Genomic DNA, 21,104 nt, shown 5'->3' on the forward strand with positions numbered 1-21,104 from the left:
CATTTCATTTGGTGGTACTTGTTTATGATCTACGAATGCATCCAGAGCGCAACAAAGCACATTCGCGATCATCTTTATTGCTCACTAGAAGTATTTATTTATACAACAAATCTGCTGTGGCCTGTGGATATTAGTCGATCTTACTTTGTGAATTGTGATGAGTGTCGTGATATCCATTTATTTGCTTGCATCTTCAGTCGCCGTCGCCGCGTGTGGCTCGGCGATCCTCTTCCTGCCCATCTCGACCAGCCGTTCGATCGACGGCATGGCCGCCTTCGCCGCGTCGAGCGCGCAGAACCGGTCCGCCCACGCAGCCAGCCGCGGCGCCCTGGCGGGGTCCACGATCCTGAGCCCAGTCGTGGGCTCTGACGCCTGTATCGCCGGCACGAACCCACCGAGCGCGAGGTCCACCAAGCCGACGCCGTCGCCGCCGAACCACCCGTTCTCGTCACCAGTGCGCTGCGCGTCTGCGAGCGCGCCCTCCATCGCGTCGATCGCGCCGAGCGTCCGCGCCACCGCCTCCGCCTTCTCCTCCTCCGTCCTCGCCGCGAAGATCGCCAACCACGAGCTCAGCAGCTGATTGCAGACAGGTGATTGTATAAGTAAACAAAAAGGGGGTTTAATATTATCCTTAATTACTACCTCGCCGTCGACGTAGGCGGTCCAGAAACGAGCGACGGTGCGGCCGTGAGGGTCGGCCGGGAGGAACGACGCCGGGCCGGCGCCGCGGAAGGCCTCGTCGAGGTACTCCACGATGAGCATGGACTCGCACACCGGCTTACCGCGGTGGAGGAGCACGGGCACCTTCTTGTGGACGGGGTTGGTGGCGAGGAGCAGGTCGCTCTTGTCGGTGAGGTCCAGCTGTTAGTATTGATCTCATCCGTCTTGACCCAACGGTCGAGACGGACCCCTTGACCGCGTCCTGATCGGGGACGACCAGCCATCTCGTGGCTAGTGGGCCCCCGTCGCACAGTGCCTATAAAGAGGAGGTGGGAAAAACGGCACACGGTACGAGGTTCACCGCCGCCACAGCCCCACTGTCCTAACCCTAATCCGATCCAGAGGGTGGCACTGCCAGCGGCGGGAAGCGCCACTGCCTCCACCACCACCGCCGGTCTCCACCGCTACTCCGACCGTCGCTGCCTAGTGCAGAGCTTCACCAACGAACCAGTGAAGGCAGGGAGCTCCTCCGATGGTCAGATGCTCCTACATCTCCCTCTCTCTCTGTTATCTACTCCCTCTGAATCTCAAAGTCACTGATTATCCCAAATAGAAAAGAACTCACCCCACTGATCCACACCTAGACGATCCAAAGTAACTAACAATGGTATCAGAGCCGGTTTACCTAGGCGTGGATCTAGATCGGGGCAAAGAAAAGAACAGAACGGAGCTAGATCCGATTTGGATCGAAAGAAAAGAAAAACAAACGGTTCATCGAACCCTAAACCCTAGCTGGGTGAAGACGGTAGGGGCTCGGCTTCAAGACTGCTTGATCCGAACCCTAAGCCCGCGACTAGATCTCGGGGAAAGAAATAGAAAGAAAAACAGAGAAGTAGATGATTCAAAGTAATTAACAATGGATCAAGAAAGAGGAATCGAAACCCTAAAATCCCAGTCTAGTTCGTAGATCTAGATTGGGGACAGGAAAAGCAAAGAATAGAGAGAAAGGGGAGGGGTACCCGTAACCCTAACCCTAACCCTAAATGAACACAGAGAGATGGACGGAGGGGAGGGACCTACCTGGTTCTCTCGTCGCCGTCGCAACCGCCATTCGCGCGGGGAGAAAGAGGCCCGACGGCGCTGCCGATCTCCTATGCGAGCTTGCCGCCGGTCCAGATCAGGGAGCCGCGCCGCTGCTGTCTTGTGCTCGCGCGCGCGCGAACTCGAACCAAAAGGGCGCCGGTCGCAAGGCCATTCGACGGGGCCGCGCGCAGCCGCACGCGTGCACCGGCGAAGGGCCTCACGGCGGCGCCATCCTCTCCCAGCCGAACGCTCCTTTTTCCTGGCACCGGTACGTCGAGCTCACTTGCGGCGGCTTGCCGGTGGCGTGAGAAGAGCGGAGGGAGAGAAAGGAAGACAGAAATGAGCTAGGGTTTTGGGGAGGGGCGACCGGCGGGCGGGGTTTTGATCCCGCGGAAGTCACGCATGGCCGTCCGATCAAAATGCATGGCCACGATTCGCCGGGCTGAATGAGGCCCAGGCGGGGCGACGAATTCCCGGCCCAGGCCCAGGTTGCGGCCTGGGCGCGGGGGGGGGGGGGGGGGCGAGCGTTGCGCGCTGGGTGCTGAGCCGCGGGCCGCGTCTGCTAGCCCACGGGCCGAGCGCGGAGCACACTGAGCTGGGCCGCAGGCAAAGCCACGCGCAAATGGGCCGCAGGCCACTTTTCTGAGGTGGGCCAAAAGAATAGAATTAAAGGGTGGCTCATGGTTTTTTATTTTATTTTTCAGAAGCTATTTTGAATGAATAAAGTTAAGTTTAAATGTTTTATCTCTACTCAAATTTGATCCAACGTGATAATTTGTTTAGAGAACAGATGAATAAAGTAAAAATGCTTCTGAAAAGTAGGAAAAGAAATTTTGTCAAGTTTCCGCTGCAAAGTTAAAGGTTTATTGTCTTCTAATTTGAAGAGCAGTTATAGTTATTCAGTAAATGATGAAAAGTTTATCCTCCAGTTAAAATTGGAACCAGCTGGAAAATTTTAATTGGAGAAATAGTCAGTTGATAGTTAAGATAAATTATAATATTGTTATTTTCTGACCAACGTTGATGATAACAATATTATAAGTTTATTTATGAGTTTAAGTTTAAAGTTAAATTATGGTATTGTTATTTTCTGACCAACGTTGATGATAACAATATTATAATTCTATGAGTTTTATGTTTAAAGTTTAAATCTCTGATGAATTTTGCATCAAAGTGACCAATTTTCAGAGAATAGATAAAGTTCAAGGAATGCTCTTAAACTAGATAAATGTATTTTTATGTTTCCGCTGCAATGAAGTTGATTGTCTTCTAATTAAATTCGAACCAACGGGAGAATTTAATTTTGAGGAGCAGTTTTATGTTTTAAGATTATTGAATTTCTATACGTTAATTTCATTTCTGCCCAACGGTGATGTGAAATTAATGTAGAAGAATGATGATTTTATTCTATTTCTGCCCAACGGTGATATAGAATAGAACATAAAGTTTTCAAAGTTTAATGAGCATTATTGTTGAATATTTTTCAGACAAAAGACATAATGCTTTCATTCTAAGGCAGAAAGAGAAATGAGCTGGGTACTTGTGACTCAGATGATGAAATGCCTAAGGGCAAGTTATGTATGAAAGAATGCCATTGGTTAAGGGACTGTGTTCTCTTTAAAGAATGGCTTCAAAAGAAAAAGAATTCTAGGATATTGATCTAAGAAAAGAGATAGATCAATGAGAGTCTTCATTGAGAAATGTCTTTTATGTACTCTCTGTGGAGAAGAATTTATTTTCAGTTTCACTTATGAGAGTTGTAAAAGTCATATACATGTTTAATTTGATTAACATTGGATTAAACATGTGTGTTAAAAGAATATTCGGATTTATTTCTGAATTTGATGATTGAACACGAGCTAATCCTGTCAATTATGTTCGTTCAAAGGAATATCTCGCATGGCGGGAAAAAGTTTGTGATAGTACCCGCATGGCGAGAAAAGTTTGAGAAAATACCCGTATGGCGGGGTAAAGTTGGCATAGTACATATGTTAACCAAGAGATAAGAAAGATATGTAAGTGTGACTTGCAGAAGTATTGATAATAATAGACTATGTTGAGTTTTGAAGTGTAATGAGGAAAATGTACTCCCATACGAATTTTGTTTGCATGATGTAATCATGTGGATGAAGTAAGTAATCAAAGTTTCCTCATTCACAAGAGTTCTGAATGTTTCAAAATTGTGGTAAAAAAGTTCATACCACATTTTGAGGGGGAGAAATGTAAGATTAATTAAGAAAGGCAATTAAGAAAGATAATTTTCCCCATACTTCAGATAATGCAATGCATAATATGCATTGAAGGTAAAAGTGATCTATAAAAGATGAATGTGATCGTTGAGGGAGTAAGACGGTCATAATAATGATACCCCTAAAGTAAAGAAATAGCTAAATTCCTGGATTTTTTATAGTTCCGATGGGAAGATAGACGGTGCTAAATGCGCCGTATGAGTTTTTTAGCAGATTAAACCCAAAATAAGAAATGTGAAGATACACCATCTTTACAGAAGATGGAGTAATCTGGGGGAGCATGGTATGTAGATACCTAAGGCTTGAATAGAATTGGGATTACATATCCACTACAGTGTTTATTAGAGCAACAAATTGCTTTATACATGCTGATGTTGTATGACATATACAACACCAGATGTTAGCTCTTAAAGAGGATGAATAAGTAAACAAGGATCTTGTGATACAGGAGGCTATAGAACAATTGCCTTTTGGCAATGAAGAGTAACAATAGCCCCATATGAAAGAAGTGCCACGAGACCCTAGAAGGTCTCAAAGAATAAGAAAATCAGATATTTCTGGTGACTAAGAAGTAAAAGTTAAGAAAGAAATTCAAATAGAGAGTGATTCCACCTCATTTGAAGAAGCCATGATAGGCGTTCACTCGTCTAAATGGCAAGAAGCAAAGGAACATGAAATGAAATCGATAAATACCAACGATGTTTGGGACTTAGAAGAAATTCCTAATGGAGCCAAAACAGTAGGCTATAATGGGTCTACAAGGCAAAGGTGACTCCAAAGGGAATATAGAAAGATATCCAAAGAGAATATGGAAAGCTATAAAGCGCCACTTGTGGTGAAATGATTTACATAAAGAGAAGAAATATATTATAATGAGCATGCAAGGATTCTTTTAGAATCATAATGGTATTAGTGGCACATTACGATTTACAGTTATATCAGAAGGATGTAAAGACACATTCCTCAACGAGGATTTGTATGGAAAAGTTTACATGGCATAACTCAAAAAGTTTTGTCGTGGAAGGAAAAGAACGTAAAGGGATGTTGTCCTAAAGAAATCCATTTATGGATTAAAGTAAGCTTCAAGATAGTGATTCTTGAAGCTCGACAGGACAATAAGAAAGTTTGGGTTTTAAAGAGAATATAGAGGACAATTGTATTTATGCAAAGTTTAAACATGGAAAATTTATTTTCCTAATCCTGCATGTGGGTAGCACCTTACTTGCTAGTAGTGGTGTTAATCTACTGTTGGAGAAGAAGCAGTTCTTGTCCTCAAGTTTCAATAAGAATGGTCTTGGTAAAGCATCATTCGTTACAGGAATTGGAACTTACCAAGATAAAAGGAGAAGGGAGAATTAGAACTTTCTCAAGTGTATACTTAGAGAAGATTCTAAAGAGAATAAAGTATATATGTGAATAAACCTGCGCCTGTTCCTATAGTCAAGGGTAATAGTTTTCGGAACTTTCAGTGTTCCAAGAATAAATGTGAGATCGATCAAATGGACGTCCTATATGCTTCAGCTGTTGGAAGCTTACTGAATGCTTATAAGCAAGAACTTACCCTGACACAGTTTATGTATCCGGGATGTTTTTGGCAGAAGTCCAGTCCAGATATAGATCACTGGAATGGAGTTGAGAATGTTTTGCAATTGTGCAAAGATTTAGAGGCCTCATGGTGAGTAAGAAAGAATAAGTACTCTCAAATAGTTGTGGGTACAAATGTTAAATTTTGGCGAGATGTTTAGTGAAACCCACATAGTAGCTAACACTCGCAGTTGGAGTTTTATTGTGGAAAAGCTCCAAAGAAACAGTTGTGGTGTCATCAAAGATGCATACCCATGGTATAGCTTGTTATGAGGCTTAAGGACAGGCGAAATGGTTAAAGGAACTTACACCCGGAATTGATAATGGTATACGACAGCAATAACCATTTAAGTAGTTCGCTCCTATAACAACGGATCAAGTGTGCTGCCAAACACATTGACGTTAAAGTTGTACGTTGTGAAGGAGAAAGTCCGGAATCATACTAAAAGTATTGAACATATAAGTAACAAGCAAGTGCTTGCGGATCCGCGTACAAAAGGCTTACCACCCAGTGTGTTTGGAGAACACACAGTCGACATGGGTTTATGGTATAGCCTATGATTTCCGGACAATAAAGGGCCCAAAGTTAAAGAATCTGTTTCAGAAGAGAGATGTGTATTGTAGCTGTTAAGTCTATCGGCGATTGACCGTGACGATGAAGCATGCTCTATACACTAATCTGTGATGGAACAAATAAAAGCGAAAGTGATTAAAGTCAAAGTTTAAGGTTAAAGTATGAGTTGAGATCAAGGGGGAGAATGTTAGTATTGATCTCATCCGTCTTGACCCAACGGTCGAGACGGACCCCTTGACCGCGTCCTGATCGGGGACGTACCAGCCATCTCGTGGCTAGTGGGCCCCCGTCGCACAGTGCCTATAAAGAGGAGGTGGGAAAAACGGCACACGGTACGAGGTTCACCGCCGCCACAGCCCCACTGTCCTAACCCTAATCCGATCCAGAGGGTGGCACTGCCAGCGGCGGGAAGCGCCACTGCCTCCACCACCACCGCCGGTCTCCACCGCTACTCCGACCGTCGCTGCCTAGTGCAGAGCTTCACCAACGAACCAGTGAAGGCAGGGAGATCCTCCGATGGTCAGATGCTCCTACATCTCCCTCTCTCTCTGTTATCTACTCCCTCTGAATCTCAAAGTCACTGATTATCCCAAATAGAAAAGAACTCACCCCACTGATCCACACCTAGACGATCCAAAGTAACCAACACCAGCTCCACGTACTCGTAGTCCAGCCCCACGTACTCGTAGTCCAGCCCCTTGAGGTGCAGCGCCACCCGCACCCGCAGCACGAACGGGCTCGCCCAGGCGCCCAGCACCTTCAGCTCGCGGGCTCCGGCAGCACCATCCATGGTTTGGTTTCCCCGGCAGGGCGGCCGGTCACTCCAATCAAGCTTTAGCTTCAACTGCAAGTCTGCAATCAGGGGCTAGAGTGTTTCTCGATCGCGGGCTCTCCTTTGGTCAAATGAAAACGATAAGAACTGAGCAAATAATTAATAAATAAATACATTACACGGAGCCTGGCTAGAAATAACGAACCAGGTAGCGACTGAGGCCGTGTTTAGTTATAGGAAGTTGGAATTTGGGGTTGCTGTAGCACTTTTGTTTTTATTTGGTAATTAGTGTTCAAACATGGACTAATTAGGCTCAAAACGTTCGTCTCGCAATTTCCCACCAAACTGTGTAATTAGTTTTTTTTCGTCTATATTTAATGCTCCATACACGGGCCGTAAACATTCGATGTGATGGCTACTATAGCACTTTTTAGGATTTGGGTTGGAACTAAACATGGGCTGACCATGGATTTGCATTGGCCATTGACCATTGGGGGTCCTCGAGTGGTGGCTGAGCTGATTAGTCTTCGCGCCACGCGTCTCCTGGTCAATGCATCTCATCACGCATAGAAGTGCCATCTATTATTTTCCATCTCCAATGAAGCATGTACAACTAAGATGCTCAGAGGAGGTGCTCAGCAGAAAAACCTATTTTTTCACCAACGTGTCCATCCGACCACCATACGCCCAAAATCGATGGCCTGGGGAGCTGCCTGGCCTAGTCACCTTTGCCGGGTCGTCAGAACCAAACAGCCCCTATATGGCAAATGATGAGAACAGGATGCTCGGCGTCAGGTGGAGATAACTTCCATTTTGGTTGAAACGCGACACACCAGTCTAGCTTCATATCAAAAGATTTGAACCTTATAACCTTAGCACAACACAATTGAATACAAGCACGAACTCAAAAGAAGAACTCAAGAAGATGAACCGTGACCGTGAGTGCGTCTTACCCTTGTGACTCTTCAGCCCCCGCGTCGCTCTCTCCTCGAGGGTGACTCGGGCGGCGTTTCCTCCCGCCACCGCTAGGCCCCGCCCCCATGCCTCCAATGCCTGGCCGCCGCCGGAGCTCGATGCCGGAGGCCGGCGAAAGGCAAGGATGGCGGCGGCTGGGGGTTCTTTCTCCTCCCTCCTCCTCCTCTTCCTCCTCTCTATCTCTCTCTCCGGTGGATCTCCCGTGCGTGCAGCAGCCGACGGCCGGGATCCTGCTCCGGCGCGCACGGATCCGGCCCCCCCTCCACCGGATCTATCTTCCCCGTGCGTGGTGTTGGCTATGGCCATCGGGGGTGACGTCCGGGGGTGGGGCCCTGGCTATGGACCGGCGGCGCTCTCAGGTCGTCTTCGCGGGCCTGTGGCGTGCTGGCCGGCGGCGTGCAGGCGGCAGGGCGCCTGCATGAGCGGCGCCCTGGCGTAGGGGACGACGGCCAGCTCTCCTTCTCCGCACGCTCCCCTCCTCCTCTCTTGACAGCGACGGCGACGACTGCTGGGGCCACCGGTCCGGGCCACGTGGGGTCAGATCCGGTGCCCGGGTGGCCGGATCTGGGCTCCAGGTGGCCAGTTCGGCTTCGGGGCCAGCGGCGGGCGGTGCCTGCGGTTGTGGTCAAGATGGAGGCGGCGGCGGCAGGGGGCGCTGGGTTCGGGACCTGGTGTCCGGATCTGGCCATCCCAGGGCAGGGGGCAGTGCCCAAGATGGTGGGGCACACGCCTTGTTGCGACTGGCAGTGAGGTCGGCTATGACATCGGCGGGTGCCTGGGCCGATGGAGGTGGTCAGTGATGGCCTCGTCGTGCGGCACTAGGACGCGAGCGGTGGAGCCAGGGCCGGCTTTGCATGGCTCGGACGGAGGGGGTGACGGCCGACACAGCTATGCGGCTGTTGCGTGCAGCCGGCGCGTCGATGCCCTCTGAAGAGGCTTCTGTGGGGCGGCGAGACAGCGACGATGGTGGTGTAGGCTGGCAGGGGGTCTGGCTTCGTGACCCGGTGTTCATGCTAGAGGATTCTTGGGCGAAAGCCTTGGCGACGGCGACGCCATTGGGCGCCGCTTCCCTGTTGGGGGCGTCGTGTTTTCCCCTCTAGCATGTCATCCATGGGTGAAAACCCGGTCCACTCTGGACGTGCGACGGTGGCGCCATTGGTGTCACTCCCTTCCTGAAGGCGTCGCATCTGGATTATCGCCGCGGCCTCGATGCAAGGCATGGGTTCGTGACTGGAAGTCAGAGCTTCTCTTCGCTGGTTAAGCTTGGCAACGATGACCGGTGGTGGTCATTTCCCTTGGACCCGTCGGGAGGTGACCAGTGGGTGGGTTGCCATGGGATGTCCAAGCTGCTGGCAGCTTTGCTTCCATGCTCGGCAACGATGATCCATGGCAGTGTGTCGTGTTTGTGCTCTTTCGCGTCGCGTGGGGTGGTTAGCCCCTCGGGTGCCATAGTGGCTACTCGGTTGGCTAACCTTCTTGTACATTATTACTTTCTTTCGTCTTAATTGAGCAGCAGAGCTCCTGCCTTTTGTTTCAAAATAAAAGAACTCAAATAACTCAAAGTTGGGGTCCATGAACCAATAACAACGATTGTTCTAAGATAGATTGATCTAAACAAAACCTAAACCCTAATTTGGGCATGATGACTCTATAAAGTGTTTATGACGTGATACCACCCTAAATGTGCCCCCTAATGAGCTCTAAAACGATACATAGACCAACATACCAAAAGACGGTGATGTAGCATACTGGTAGATTCTAGACGCTAACTTGTTTCGATGATTCCTATTGACTACGGTGGAAATTTTGATGTCAATCCATAGTCATTGGTTAACTACCATCTTAACAAGCATACAACTATGACTAAGCTAATAACCACTACAACACAACCAAAGTATGTTGCAACAAAGTAAAGCTCTAAAGCAAAGTAGAGAAGATAACTATATTAAAATAAAGTAAAGTCTTTACTTAAAAGGAAAAGGATACAAGACCTATACCAGACTTCTGAGAAGACTAATCCTAGAAACCCAAGACTAACTCACTACTCACTCTAACTCCCAAGCTAGACTATCCTACTGATACAATGGTACTATTGGAGCTTCTCTTCATCTTATAAATAGGTGGTACCACCTCACTTTCAAGACACATGTGTGTCTTGGAAGTGAGGAGTCGGGTACCCTCTATTTATAAAGGTGGTTGTGGGCCCATGGATCCAATTGATTTCCACCTCCTCCCTTTGATCAAACTGTCGTATAATCAAAACCAAAGTTTTTTTGTCTGCATGTTGACTAGAGGAAGGCCGTGGAGGATCCTAGGGGGTTGGGCGACCATAGAAAGGCACTGCCCTATGGGAACCCTAGCCTCTTCTATAGAGGAGCTTGGTCCATCTATCATTTGATGATTTTCACATAGTTGTGTTAGTTGGTAGTATGATTTCTTGCTCATTTGGACCCTCAAATCCATGTACCTTGCATATGAGCCATACAGAGAAAACACAACATGCATTCAAGGGCTAGAAGTGCTTAGGAATGTGCTTTCTCGACTTTCACCAGGATTGAGGGTAGTTAGGTCCTTTAGGGGGGGTCAACTGACCCTAGCTAGGGTCGCCCGACCGTAGGGGTGGCCCCTGGCCCCACTTTGCTTCATTTCACTTCCTACATAGAAATACTCCATGTACATGTAGAACTTTGTTATTTGAATAAAATATGCATATGCAATGCTCATCTCGTTTTATTTTCGAGGTATGTTGATGGTGTTTTTGTGATGTAAAAATGTGTCATAACTACCGTCAACAATGCTCATGCCACACCATGGCATTGATCGTCTCTCGATGCGTGCGCGCATGTCACGCCCTTCCCCTCTCTCAACTTCACAAGAGGTGTACACATAAACCACATATTTGAGTTGAGTCAACATCAAGTCAAAATCTCAAGTGTGATTAAGACTTTAATGCACCTAGCATTTAATTTGGACTTTAGGATTTATTTGATTTTAATTGAAATAAAATGGGCCAAGCTTGATTAAAGTCTAACAATCCCCACTAAAATCTAAGGCACATAAGAAATGCTCTGAACTCTCTTTTGCTTGATAAACCAGTATTACGATGGAGACTGTTAAGTTGAACATACATCTAGAATAGAGGTTGCACATCTTCACTATTGAACAATGGACTATTAGAATTAGAACTGACTGAAGTTGCACCTATTGCCGGATTTGCTATAGTTTTCTAAAACTGAACTGCGAAGACATCAGCCTCCATTTGGGTAGTGTTGGCAACCTTGCTCCGATCCTAGGGAAGATATTCTTCAAATATGACATCTCTACTGACCACCAGTCGACTAGTGTTAGGATCAAAGAGACTGTAGCCTTTAGTTCTTGGTTCATAACCCAAGAACACCATTCTCTTTGACCTATTAGAGAGTCTATGCAAATTTGGACCAACTTGTTTCACATGATCAATGTAGCCAAAAGTTGTCAACACATGGTTTCTTGCCATGCCAATCCTCAAATGGAGTCCCGTTCTTCAAACTCTTGGTTAGTGATCTTTTCAAGACATATACTGCAGTAGCCACTGCTTCACCCTAGAACTTTGAGGGGACCTTCATGCTCTTCATCATGCACCTAGTCATCTATACCACTATTTGTTTTTGATGCTCTACAACACCATTTTGCTGAGGGGTTATGGTGTGGTAGTGTAGTGCTTGATTCCTATTTGTTGACAGAACACAATGAACATATTTGAGTTAAATTCTCCCCCCACCATCTGTTCTCAGTGCCTTCATCCTGAAAGGATCAAGAGGCCCAAGAGGGGGGGGAGGGTGAATTGGGCTAATTCTAAATTTCTTTGCAATAATTAAGCCCTACGGTTAGCCCAACTTCACCCCTTGTGCCTAAAAAGTGTTTCTAATGTTCTACCGCACAAAAAGACTTGCAACCTAAGTTCCAATCCTACTTTAGCAATTCAATTCTATGAATGTAAAGACAAGAATTGAATTGCTCAAAGTAAAGAGAGAAGGAGGAACACGATGATGTTTTGCTGAGGTATCGGAGAGTCGTCACTCCCCACTAGTCCTCGTTGGAGCACCCGTGCAAGGGTGTAGCTTCCCCTTGTTCCATGCAAGGATCAAGTGCTCTCTATGGGTTAATTCTTTGACACTTCATCATGGTGAATCACCCACAACCGCTCACAACTTGAGTTGGGTCATCCACAAGCTCCGTCGGATGATCACCAAGCTCTCAATCACCACCAAGCCATCTAGGTGATGGCAATCACCAAGAGTAATAAGCACGAACTCTCACTTGACCACGGCAAACCTAATGAGAAGGGTGGATGCACACTTTGCTACTCTTGCTTTCACTAATGAGGTCTCACTCTTGGATTCTCAAATCTCAATCACCTCACTAGGACCTTGCTCTTCTTGGCACTCTCAAGGGTGTTTCTCAGCTGTTGGAATGAGCAAAAGTGCCCCCTCACATGAATGGAAGAAGTATTTATACACCCGTGTTCAAAACGAAATGTTATGTGCCTTGTAGGGTGACCGAATGCTCCGGTCATGTTGACCAGACGCTCCGATTAGTTCTCCCCGAACTCCAGTGTTTAAGTTGTGACCGAATGCTGGACAACATCCGGTCAGCACTGACCGAACACGTCCATTCACGATTTTCCCTCTCTAGAACCTTACTGGAGTCGACCGGATGCTAGCACCCAACGTTCGGTTGCTCACCTCTCAGCGTCCAATCGTACCAGACAAAATCACCTTGATCAAATGAACTGACTGGACTCTACACCAGTGTCGGTCACACTAGAACCAGCGTCCGGTCAGTATTTGACCCTCCATTTACTTCCAACTCTCAATCATACATGAATGAAGTTTGCTCCAATGGATCTAAGGGCTTTTTTAGGAGCTACCTAGTGCTAGATTTAGCAAGTGTGCACCACACCTAACTCACTAGACTCACCTAGGTCAAGCTACCCATCCATACCCCCTTAATAGTACGGCCAAAGGAAAAACAAAGTCCTAAACTACTCTAAGTGTCTCCTCAACACTAAACGACACTTAGAACTAGTCCATCCTTAACTTTGTCGTCCATCCTTTGAAAACCGAAACGATTTCCATCATAGGGGCATGACCACCATGATAGCCCAATCAATCTCCATTACCGTGACCTCACTTAATTGCCTCTACAAAACACACGTTAGTCACAGTAACCACGTATTGTCATTAATCACCGAAACCCAACTAGGGGCCTAGATGCTTTCAATCTCCCCCTTTTTGGTGATTGATGACAATACCACCTCGAGTATGTAAAAGAGATGAGGTTTTTAACATGCTTGGATCATATAAGCTTTTGACAATAAGAACAAAAGAGTTAGGTAAGCTTATATGACCCAAGCCAACATGATGTACTCAATAGATATGAAATAAGCATGAGTACAAGTAATAAAGCTCATTTGCATCGGAGTAAAACGCGGAAGCAAAGCAAATGAGCATAACACAAGTGATATGACATATAAATAATTCAAAGTAGAGAGTACACATGTCACATATCACATAAATATCATGATTATGATCATACTTAAGTAGTTCAATGCATAATAATAAACATCAATGCATAATATATCACACATAAAACTCCAAATGTAATAGATAAGCTATAAGATAATAGATAGACTCCCCCTAAGGCTAACATACTCGATCTCTCTACCCTTTTGTCATCAAACACCAAAACCTAAGGGTCAGTCGGCGGGGCTGAAGCGGACGAGTCGGGCGCTGAGGTACGAGGAGCGAGCTAGAACTGTGTGCCATCATCATCATCTGATCCTAAGCTCTGAGTAGTCTGACCCTCTATAGCTAGAAGTGATGCTGAAGCGGTCTGGGTCGGATCTAGAACTGACACTGCCTGCTCTGATGATGTAACTAATGAAGGGAGCATCTCTGTAGTCCTGGTAATAGGTGCAACTATGGAAGGACCTAGGACATGTAGCTCTAGCAGAGTAGGCTGCCCTATCAACTCATTGAATGAAGCACCAAGGCTCCTAGAAACTGGGGTGAGCACCGATGAACTCTGAGGTGGAGTAAAGCCCGTATAAAGAGGTGTGAACTACGAGGCTAGCACTGGCAAAGCAAACCACTAGGACACCTGCTCTGTAGGTGAAGGAAACTATGGCGCTGGCGGTCCCTGACTCTGAAGCCCACTGGACTAGAAAGCTAGAGTCATAGAAGTGGTGGTAGGCTGGCCAATCTAGGATGAAGGCTATGGCGGTGGAGCCCCAATAGCTATCATAACATGGTGCATAAATCCAAGGAGCTACTGCTGATGCATGGCCTACTGCTGCTGTTGGATCGCCTGCTACTGTCGCTAGAACTCATCCTGCCTGGTCTGAAACTATACAAATGTAGTAGCGGTCTCCTAAGCCTGGCAAGCTTGATCCCGCCTCATTCGCTCAAGTATAGCAAGTTGAGCGGGATCTATCTGTGGTGCAGGTGGAGCTGAACTGGAGCTACTAGCCTCATGGTCATGTCATCGAGGAGGCATCTGAGGAATATCCCGGTAGTCATCATCTGAGCTATCACTGGGGTTGCTCTCGACCATCCCTCCTGCTGAGCATCAAACTGCTCCTCCTCTATAGCTCTATACCCCTAATGGTCTTATCCTGCTGGGCTATAGTCTCTAGCACCTCTAGATGATGGCGCGACTGGCTAGGTGTCCTCACTGCACTATGGCAGATCATCTGAGTCATGTTGTATGCAGGGAACTCTGTAGTAGCACCACTATACTCTACCAGCATCTTAGGTGGCCTCACAGTAACTACCTTGTGGATCAGGAATGTAATCTAGTAAGCATATGGTTGCTTCCTGTGACCCCTGAACCCCTCTGCAATAGTATCCTTCATCTCTGATAGAAGGAGATCCCAAATGTTCAACATAGTCTACTACATCAGAGAGTTTAGTAGCCATAGCTGTATGCAAGTGAAGTCCTCATGATACCCCATCCTCAGAAGCAATGTCCTCCTCATAATAGCATCAAGCACTCTAGCAGTAGGAGTGAGATCACTAGGTGTCCTGCTCGACCCCTCGTCGAAAGGCTCTGTGAAGCAATGGCGGACTAGATCTATAGGGGGCACAAGACCACCGTGAGGGCGTCTGGGAGGCATGATCTGTCCATAGCAAACCTCATGTAGCCGGATGGGCTACTCCTGAAGCCTGAGTATCTCTCTGACCCTAAAGCTCATCAACCTACAATCTCTGCCTCTGAAAGCAAAGTGAGTGAATCTGTGTTGTGGTTCAATCCAAAGTGTAGCGTCGAACTCATGAACCCAAGATGGAACATATAAGCCTGTCTGTCTGAGTAAGTCTATCAGCCATGGCAAGTAAGATAGGTAAGGGCGAATATGCTCTCTAGCTGCTGCTACTATGGACTCAATATTGCACACCCTCTGAGATCTGAATACTACCCCACTGTTAAGATATGTATTATAAAAATCTTCTTGTAGTGGTGTGTAGAAGCCCTCTGAAGGTCGGTTATCTCTCCTCGGTGGGAACCACTACTCAAAGTCCACAAATCTAAGCTGCTGAACCTGCTTGTCCGTGGTGGCCCTTAAATCCAAGTGAGTCACTACAGGCGGACCCTGTGGTCTAGGTGGCAGACGATAACCCCTCCTCTGTGTCTCTGCCCTCAGTGTCACCTAGGTACGGGTATGACCAGAGCGGTGTAACTATGGCTGAGGTGCTTGCTCTATCTCCTCTACCTGCTCTCCCTCCTAAGTCTACTCTGCTGGCTATGGCTCCTGCTATGACTCCCCCTAAGGCTGACTCTCATCAATATCGACACACCATCCTCCAACCATGGTTGTCCCAGCAGGACCACCATGACAACGCTCAACCTCCTGGACAGCGACCCTCTGAGCTAGAGAAAGCTGCTCTGCAATAACTACACCACTCCTAGCACCTCCTGCCTCTACACGCTCTGCGGCGGCTACAACTATGGTTGCTCTAGCTGTATCAGCATTAGGATACTTGCGCTTCCTCGTTGCAAGCTTCTTCATCGCCTTGCCTTTTGTATCTGTAGGCAGGCGAGGTAGGGGCCTCGAATCCTCATCACCGGGACCACCTTCAACATTTTTGACATGAGCCATCTGATGAAGCTGAAAGGAACAACTGCCACTGACAAAGATCAACTACCAACTATCACTTCTGAGGCTTGGCCTCGATCCGTACTCGTGAGCTTGGCCCCGAGTTAACTGTCAACTGCCAAAGTGACCTCAGGAACACCAACTCACTGCATGTTAGAATAGATCAGATATATGAATAATTATAATAAATCTAGAGATATGAAACCCTAAGAAGCAAGCAATTAGGTACGAAATTAGAATCGATGGCTTGCTACCTGATGAACCAATGAATCGAAGAACAAGGAACGGATCATGGAGAACCACCGGGACAGCAATTTAGGGTTAGGGTTGGCACTACACGGTGAATGTTGCACTATTGGGGAAAGGCGACGGCTCTGGTGGCGCTGTTGCGGCGATGTAGGTGCAAGGGGCTGCTCATGTGGCACTGTAGGTGGCACGGGAACAGAGCACGGCAATGCTAGGGCAGGGCATGGGTGAGCTGTGGTGCAGTCATGGACACGATGGTGCAGCACGGTAGCTCACGGGTGTGAGGAGGCGTGGCTGTGTGGCAGTGCTGGCGTGGAGGCACGGGCATGGGAGAAGCGTTGGCACATCGGCGGTGTGTAGCCGAGGCACGAGCAAGGGAGCAGCGCGGGAAGCGGCGGCGTGGAGCATGGCGTGGCTAGGGTTCGGCGATGTCGGCGTGGACGCAGGGATAGGTCAAGCGGCGCTGTAGTTATATGCGGTGGCCCACCATGACAGATAAGGAAACAGAGAAAAGAGTTGGAATCCCACACGTTATCTACTGACTAGACGCTCTGGTGGCAATGACCGGACGTTGCCACCAAGAGTCTGGTCAATTCCATAGAGGTCCAAAACCCCTGGAATCGCGACCGGATGCATCCGGTGAACCCCGACCGGACGTAGCCCAAAGTCTAGTCCCCACTGCCTTGATCGCCTTCGCTTGATCGGACGCCGAACTACCATCTGACCGAACACTGAGCAGCAGAGTCTGGTCACTCCATCGCAACAGGTTCACCTCCTGTGAACTGACCGGATGCTGGACACCAGAGTCCGGTGCAATGTCCGGTCACTCTTTTTCCAGCAAATCTTCAAAGTCTTTCATGCTGCCTCTTCCCAATCAAGTCCCAACTTCAATAAGATCCAAATAAACACCAATTAGGAACGATATGAGTGACCTCTCTCAAACCCTCAATTTTTTCAAAATATTTTGCCTCAGGCTATAATTTTTTTTAAGAAAATAGGCAATTAGAAGGCAATTGAAGATAAATGACAAAGCAACATTCATGCATATGCAATGCAATACTTGAAAGTAAATCTAGTTGCTTGTCAAGTTTGATCCAAGTTTAAGCTTCTTCACACGCTTTACGGCGGTTATCTTAACCATGTTAGACAAGCCTTAAGTGCATTACCATAAAATAAACATGCTATATATTACAATGCAATGCAAGGGACAACACAAGCTCATTTTCTAGTGAAGTTGCTAAAATCAAGAACATTGAGCTCATTCCGCAATCGACAAAAAGTCGCCTCATCTAGCGGTTTAGTAAAGATATCCGCCAATTGATCCTTGGTCGTTACACCTTCTAATGATATATCACTCTTTGCAACATGATCTCTAAGAAAGTGATGACAGATATCAATGTGCTTGGTGCGAGAGTGTTGAACTGGATTATTTACAAGTTTTACTGCACTTTCATTATCGCACAAAAGAGGTACTTTTTCTAGAACTACACCATAGTCTAGCAAAGTTTGTTTCATATAAAGTATTTGTGCACAACAAGCACCCGAGGCAATGTATTCCGCTTCGGCGGTGGACAAAGCCACACTATTTTGTTTCTTAGAGGACCAAGACACAAGTGATCTACCAAGCAAATCACATCCTCTAGATGTGCTTTTTCTATCAATTTTGTAATCGGCATAATCCGAATCGGAATAGCCAACTAAATGAAATCTAGCTTCTTTGGGATATCAAAGACTAGCTTGGTGTGTGCTTAAGGTACCTAAGGATTCTTTTAACGGCAACCATATGAGCCTCCTTAGGATTAGCTTGAAATCTAGCACACATACACACACTAAACTTGATGTCGGGCCTAGACGCGGTCAAGTATAACAAGCTACCAATCATAGAACAGTAGAGAGTTTGATCAACTGATTTACCTCCCTCATCTAGGTTGAGATGTCCATTAGATAGCATTGGTGTCTTGGTTGGCTTACATTCATCCATTTTAAACTTTTTGAGAAGATCCTTGGTATATTTTTCTTGAGAGATAAAGATCCCTTCTCTCATTTGCTTGACTTGAAAACTAAGAAAGAATGTAAGCTCTCCAATCATAGACATCTTGAACTCCTTCGACATCAATTCACCAAACTCTTTGCAATAGTCTTCATTTGATGCACCAAATATGATATCATCAACATATACTTGATAAATGAAGATCTCTCCATCAAACTTCTTGGTGAATAGTGTGGTGTCAACCTTCCCAATGGTAAAGCCCTTCTCAATGAGGAAATTCCGAAGGTGCTCATACCAAGCTCTTGGGGCTTGCTTTAGCCTATATAGTGTCTTAGACAACCTATAAACATGATTAGGATATCTAGGGTCTTTGAACCCAAGAGGTTGATCGACATAGACTAGTTCATTTATGAAGCCATTTAAAAATGCACTTTTAACATCCATTTGATATAATTTTATTTCATGATAAGATGCATATGCAACAAGGATACGAATGGCTTCAAGTCTTGCAACCTATCGATAGAATATGCTCGGTAGTCCACCGAGGGGTATCCCGCGATGATAGATTTGTCGGTGGGGATGCGCGTAATCAGGAACTGGATGGTGACACAAGGCGCAGAGACAGCGATTTAGATAGGTTCAGTCCATCTGATCGACGTAACACCCTATGTCCTATGTCTTTGGTGTATTGTATTGAATACATGATATCGAGTAGAGGACCCCTGCCTCTCCTTATATACTCTAGAGGGGTAGGGTTACAAGTAAAGTATCCTATTTGGTACTATACAATGTCTTGTGGTGCACACTGAGCAGCGCCGTGCACGCCTTGATCTTGTGGGCTGGGCCACCCCTGATGGTGCGGCCCATGTCTTGGGGGCCATACCCCCATAGCTAGTCCCTAAGCCTGACAGTAGGTGATGTAGTTGCGTGGTGCTAGGGTCAGAAAGTAGAAAACCAGCCGAGCAGGCAGCTAGTCCCCGAGCATAGCCTCGAGATGAGAACAAGCACATTCAATGCAAGGTGAAGTGTGCCCACTTAGTCCCCGAGCCTACTGGAAGATGAAGAATGAGTCTTGTAGTAGGGTCAAAGGAAAAGAAGTTTGAAAGCTTGCCGACGTCATTTGACATGTGCATATCAAGACCCCAGACGTGCTGCCCAAGATCAGCACCTTGATCCAAACAACATAGAGCAGCTTGATAGCACACCGACGAGACGTAGCAAGATCCGAGCACCGAGGAGTCCCTAGCATAGCCGACGATGTCCGACCACCCAGGGAGTTCCCGGCGTAGTTGGCGATGATCGAGCACCGAGGAGCAAGGAGCCCCTGGTGTCACTGGCGATGATCGAGCACCGAGGAGTGAGGAGTCTCCGACGTCACTGGTGATGTCTAAGCACCAAGGAGTTCTCGATGTAGTTGGCGATGTCCGAGCACCGAGGAGTCCCCGGCATAGGCGGCGATGTCCGAGCACCGAGGAATCCCTGACAAAGCTGGCGATGTCTGAGCACCGAGGAGCGAGGAGTCCCCAACGTCGCCGGTAATGTCCAAGCACTGAGGAGTCCCTAGCATAGGCGGCGATGTCTGAGCACCGAGGAGTCCCCGACGAAGCTAGCGATGTCCGAGCACCGAGGAGTCCCTGGCATCGCTAGCGATGTCTGAGCACTGAGGAGCGAGGAGTCCCCGGTGTCGCTGGTGATAACCGAGCATCGAGGAGCGAGGAGTCCCCGGTGTCGCTGGCGATGACCGAGCACCGAGGAGCGAGGAGTCCCTAGTGTCGCTGGTGATGTCCAAGCACCGAGGAGCAAGGAGTCCCTAGCGTAGGCGGTGATGACCGAGCACCGAGGAGTGAGGAGTCCCCAGCGTAGGCGGCGATGTCCGAGCACCAAGGAGCGAGGAGTCCCCGGCGAAGCTAGCTATGTCCGAGCACTGAGGAGCGAGGAGTCCCCGGCGTCGCTGGTGATGACTGAGCACCAAGGAGTCCCCAGCATAGGCGGTGATGTTTGAGCACCGAGGAGTCCCCGGCGAAGCTAGTGATGTCCAAGCACCAAGGAGCGAGGAGTCCCCGGCATCGCTGGCGATGACCGAGCATCGAGGAGTCCTCGGCGTAGGCGGTGATGTTCAAGCACCGAGGAGTCCCCGACGTAGCTGGCGATGTTCATGTGGTAAAGTGTGCCCACTTAGTCCTCGAGCATGAAGAATCCGAGCACTGAGGAGTAACCGCCGTAGCTGGCGATGAAGCACGAGCGGTGAACAGTCCGATCAACTGGTCGGTGACGGAGTCCATGAACCAAGCGGTCCGACCAGTTGATTGATGGGGAAGCTTGAGCACCAATTGATTCGATCACCTAGATGATGATCCTACAATGCAAACATGTAGAATGGATAGTACATGATGTAAAAATATATGAACTTCAGAGAAAAAATAGCGTATGTAGCTTGGCGATTAGTTGGAGCAAAGATGTATTTATATTTAATATAAACCGCCCGACCAGTTAGTGTGTATCTGAGTCTCTAGCCCTAGCTAGCCCATAGTCCATAACGTCGAGCGCGGAGCCCGTGCACATGTAGGAGGAATAGGCGTGACCAAGGAGCCGCTGCCGACCACCCATAACGCAGAGGGTAGACGCTCGTGCACGTGTAGAGAGGAGCCAGAGACAGGGCCATCTCTGGAGGCGTTCGAGCGTCAACAGGACTGTTCGGGGGTTTAGAAAATCATTTGGAGAGCAAATATGGAGAAAACAGTTCAGAGAAACATTGCGGTGATATATGAAGATTGGAGAATATTTAGAAAAATATTAAAGCGTGACTTAGCTTTGGACGGAGCATCTGGTCGGTGACG

General features: G+C 47.5%; 1 protein-coding gene across 1 annotated transcript; it reads right to left on the bottom strand.

The window, feature by feature from the left end:
* LOC136452208 (probable glutathione S-transferase GSTU6) lies at nucleotides 1-7,077 on the bottom strand. The gene is made up of 3 exons (XM_066452843.1): nucleotides 6,826-7,077; nucleotides 643-863; nucleotides 1-576 (listed from the first exon to the last, which is right to left on the bottom strand). The coding sequence occupies exons 1-3, from the start codon at nucleotides 6,938-6,940 to the stop codon at nucleotides 178-180; spliced, it is 735 nt and encodes a 244-aa protein (XP_066308940.1). The 5' UTR covers nucleotides 6,941-7,077; the 3' UTR covers nucleotides 1-177.
* Nucleotides 7,078-21,104: the final 14,027 nt, after the last annotated feature.

Source organism: Miscanthus floridulus, chromosome 5 (assembly GCF_019320115.1).
Source record: "Miscanthus floridulus cultivar M001 chromosome 5, ASM1932011v1, whole genome shotgun sequence".
Taxonomy (NCBI): domain Eukaryota; kingdom Viridiplantae; phylum Streptophyta; class Magnoliopsida; order Poales; family Poaceae; genus Miscanthus; species Miscanthus floridulus.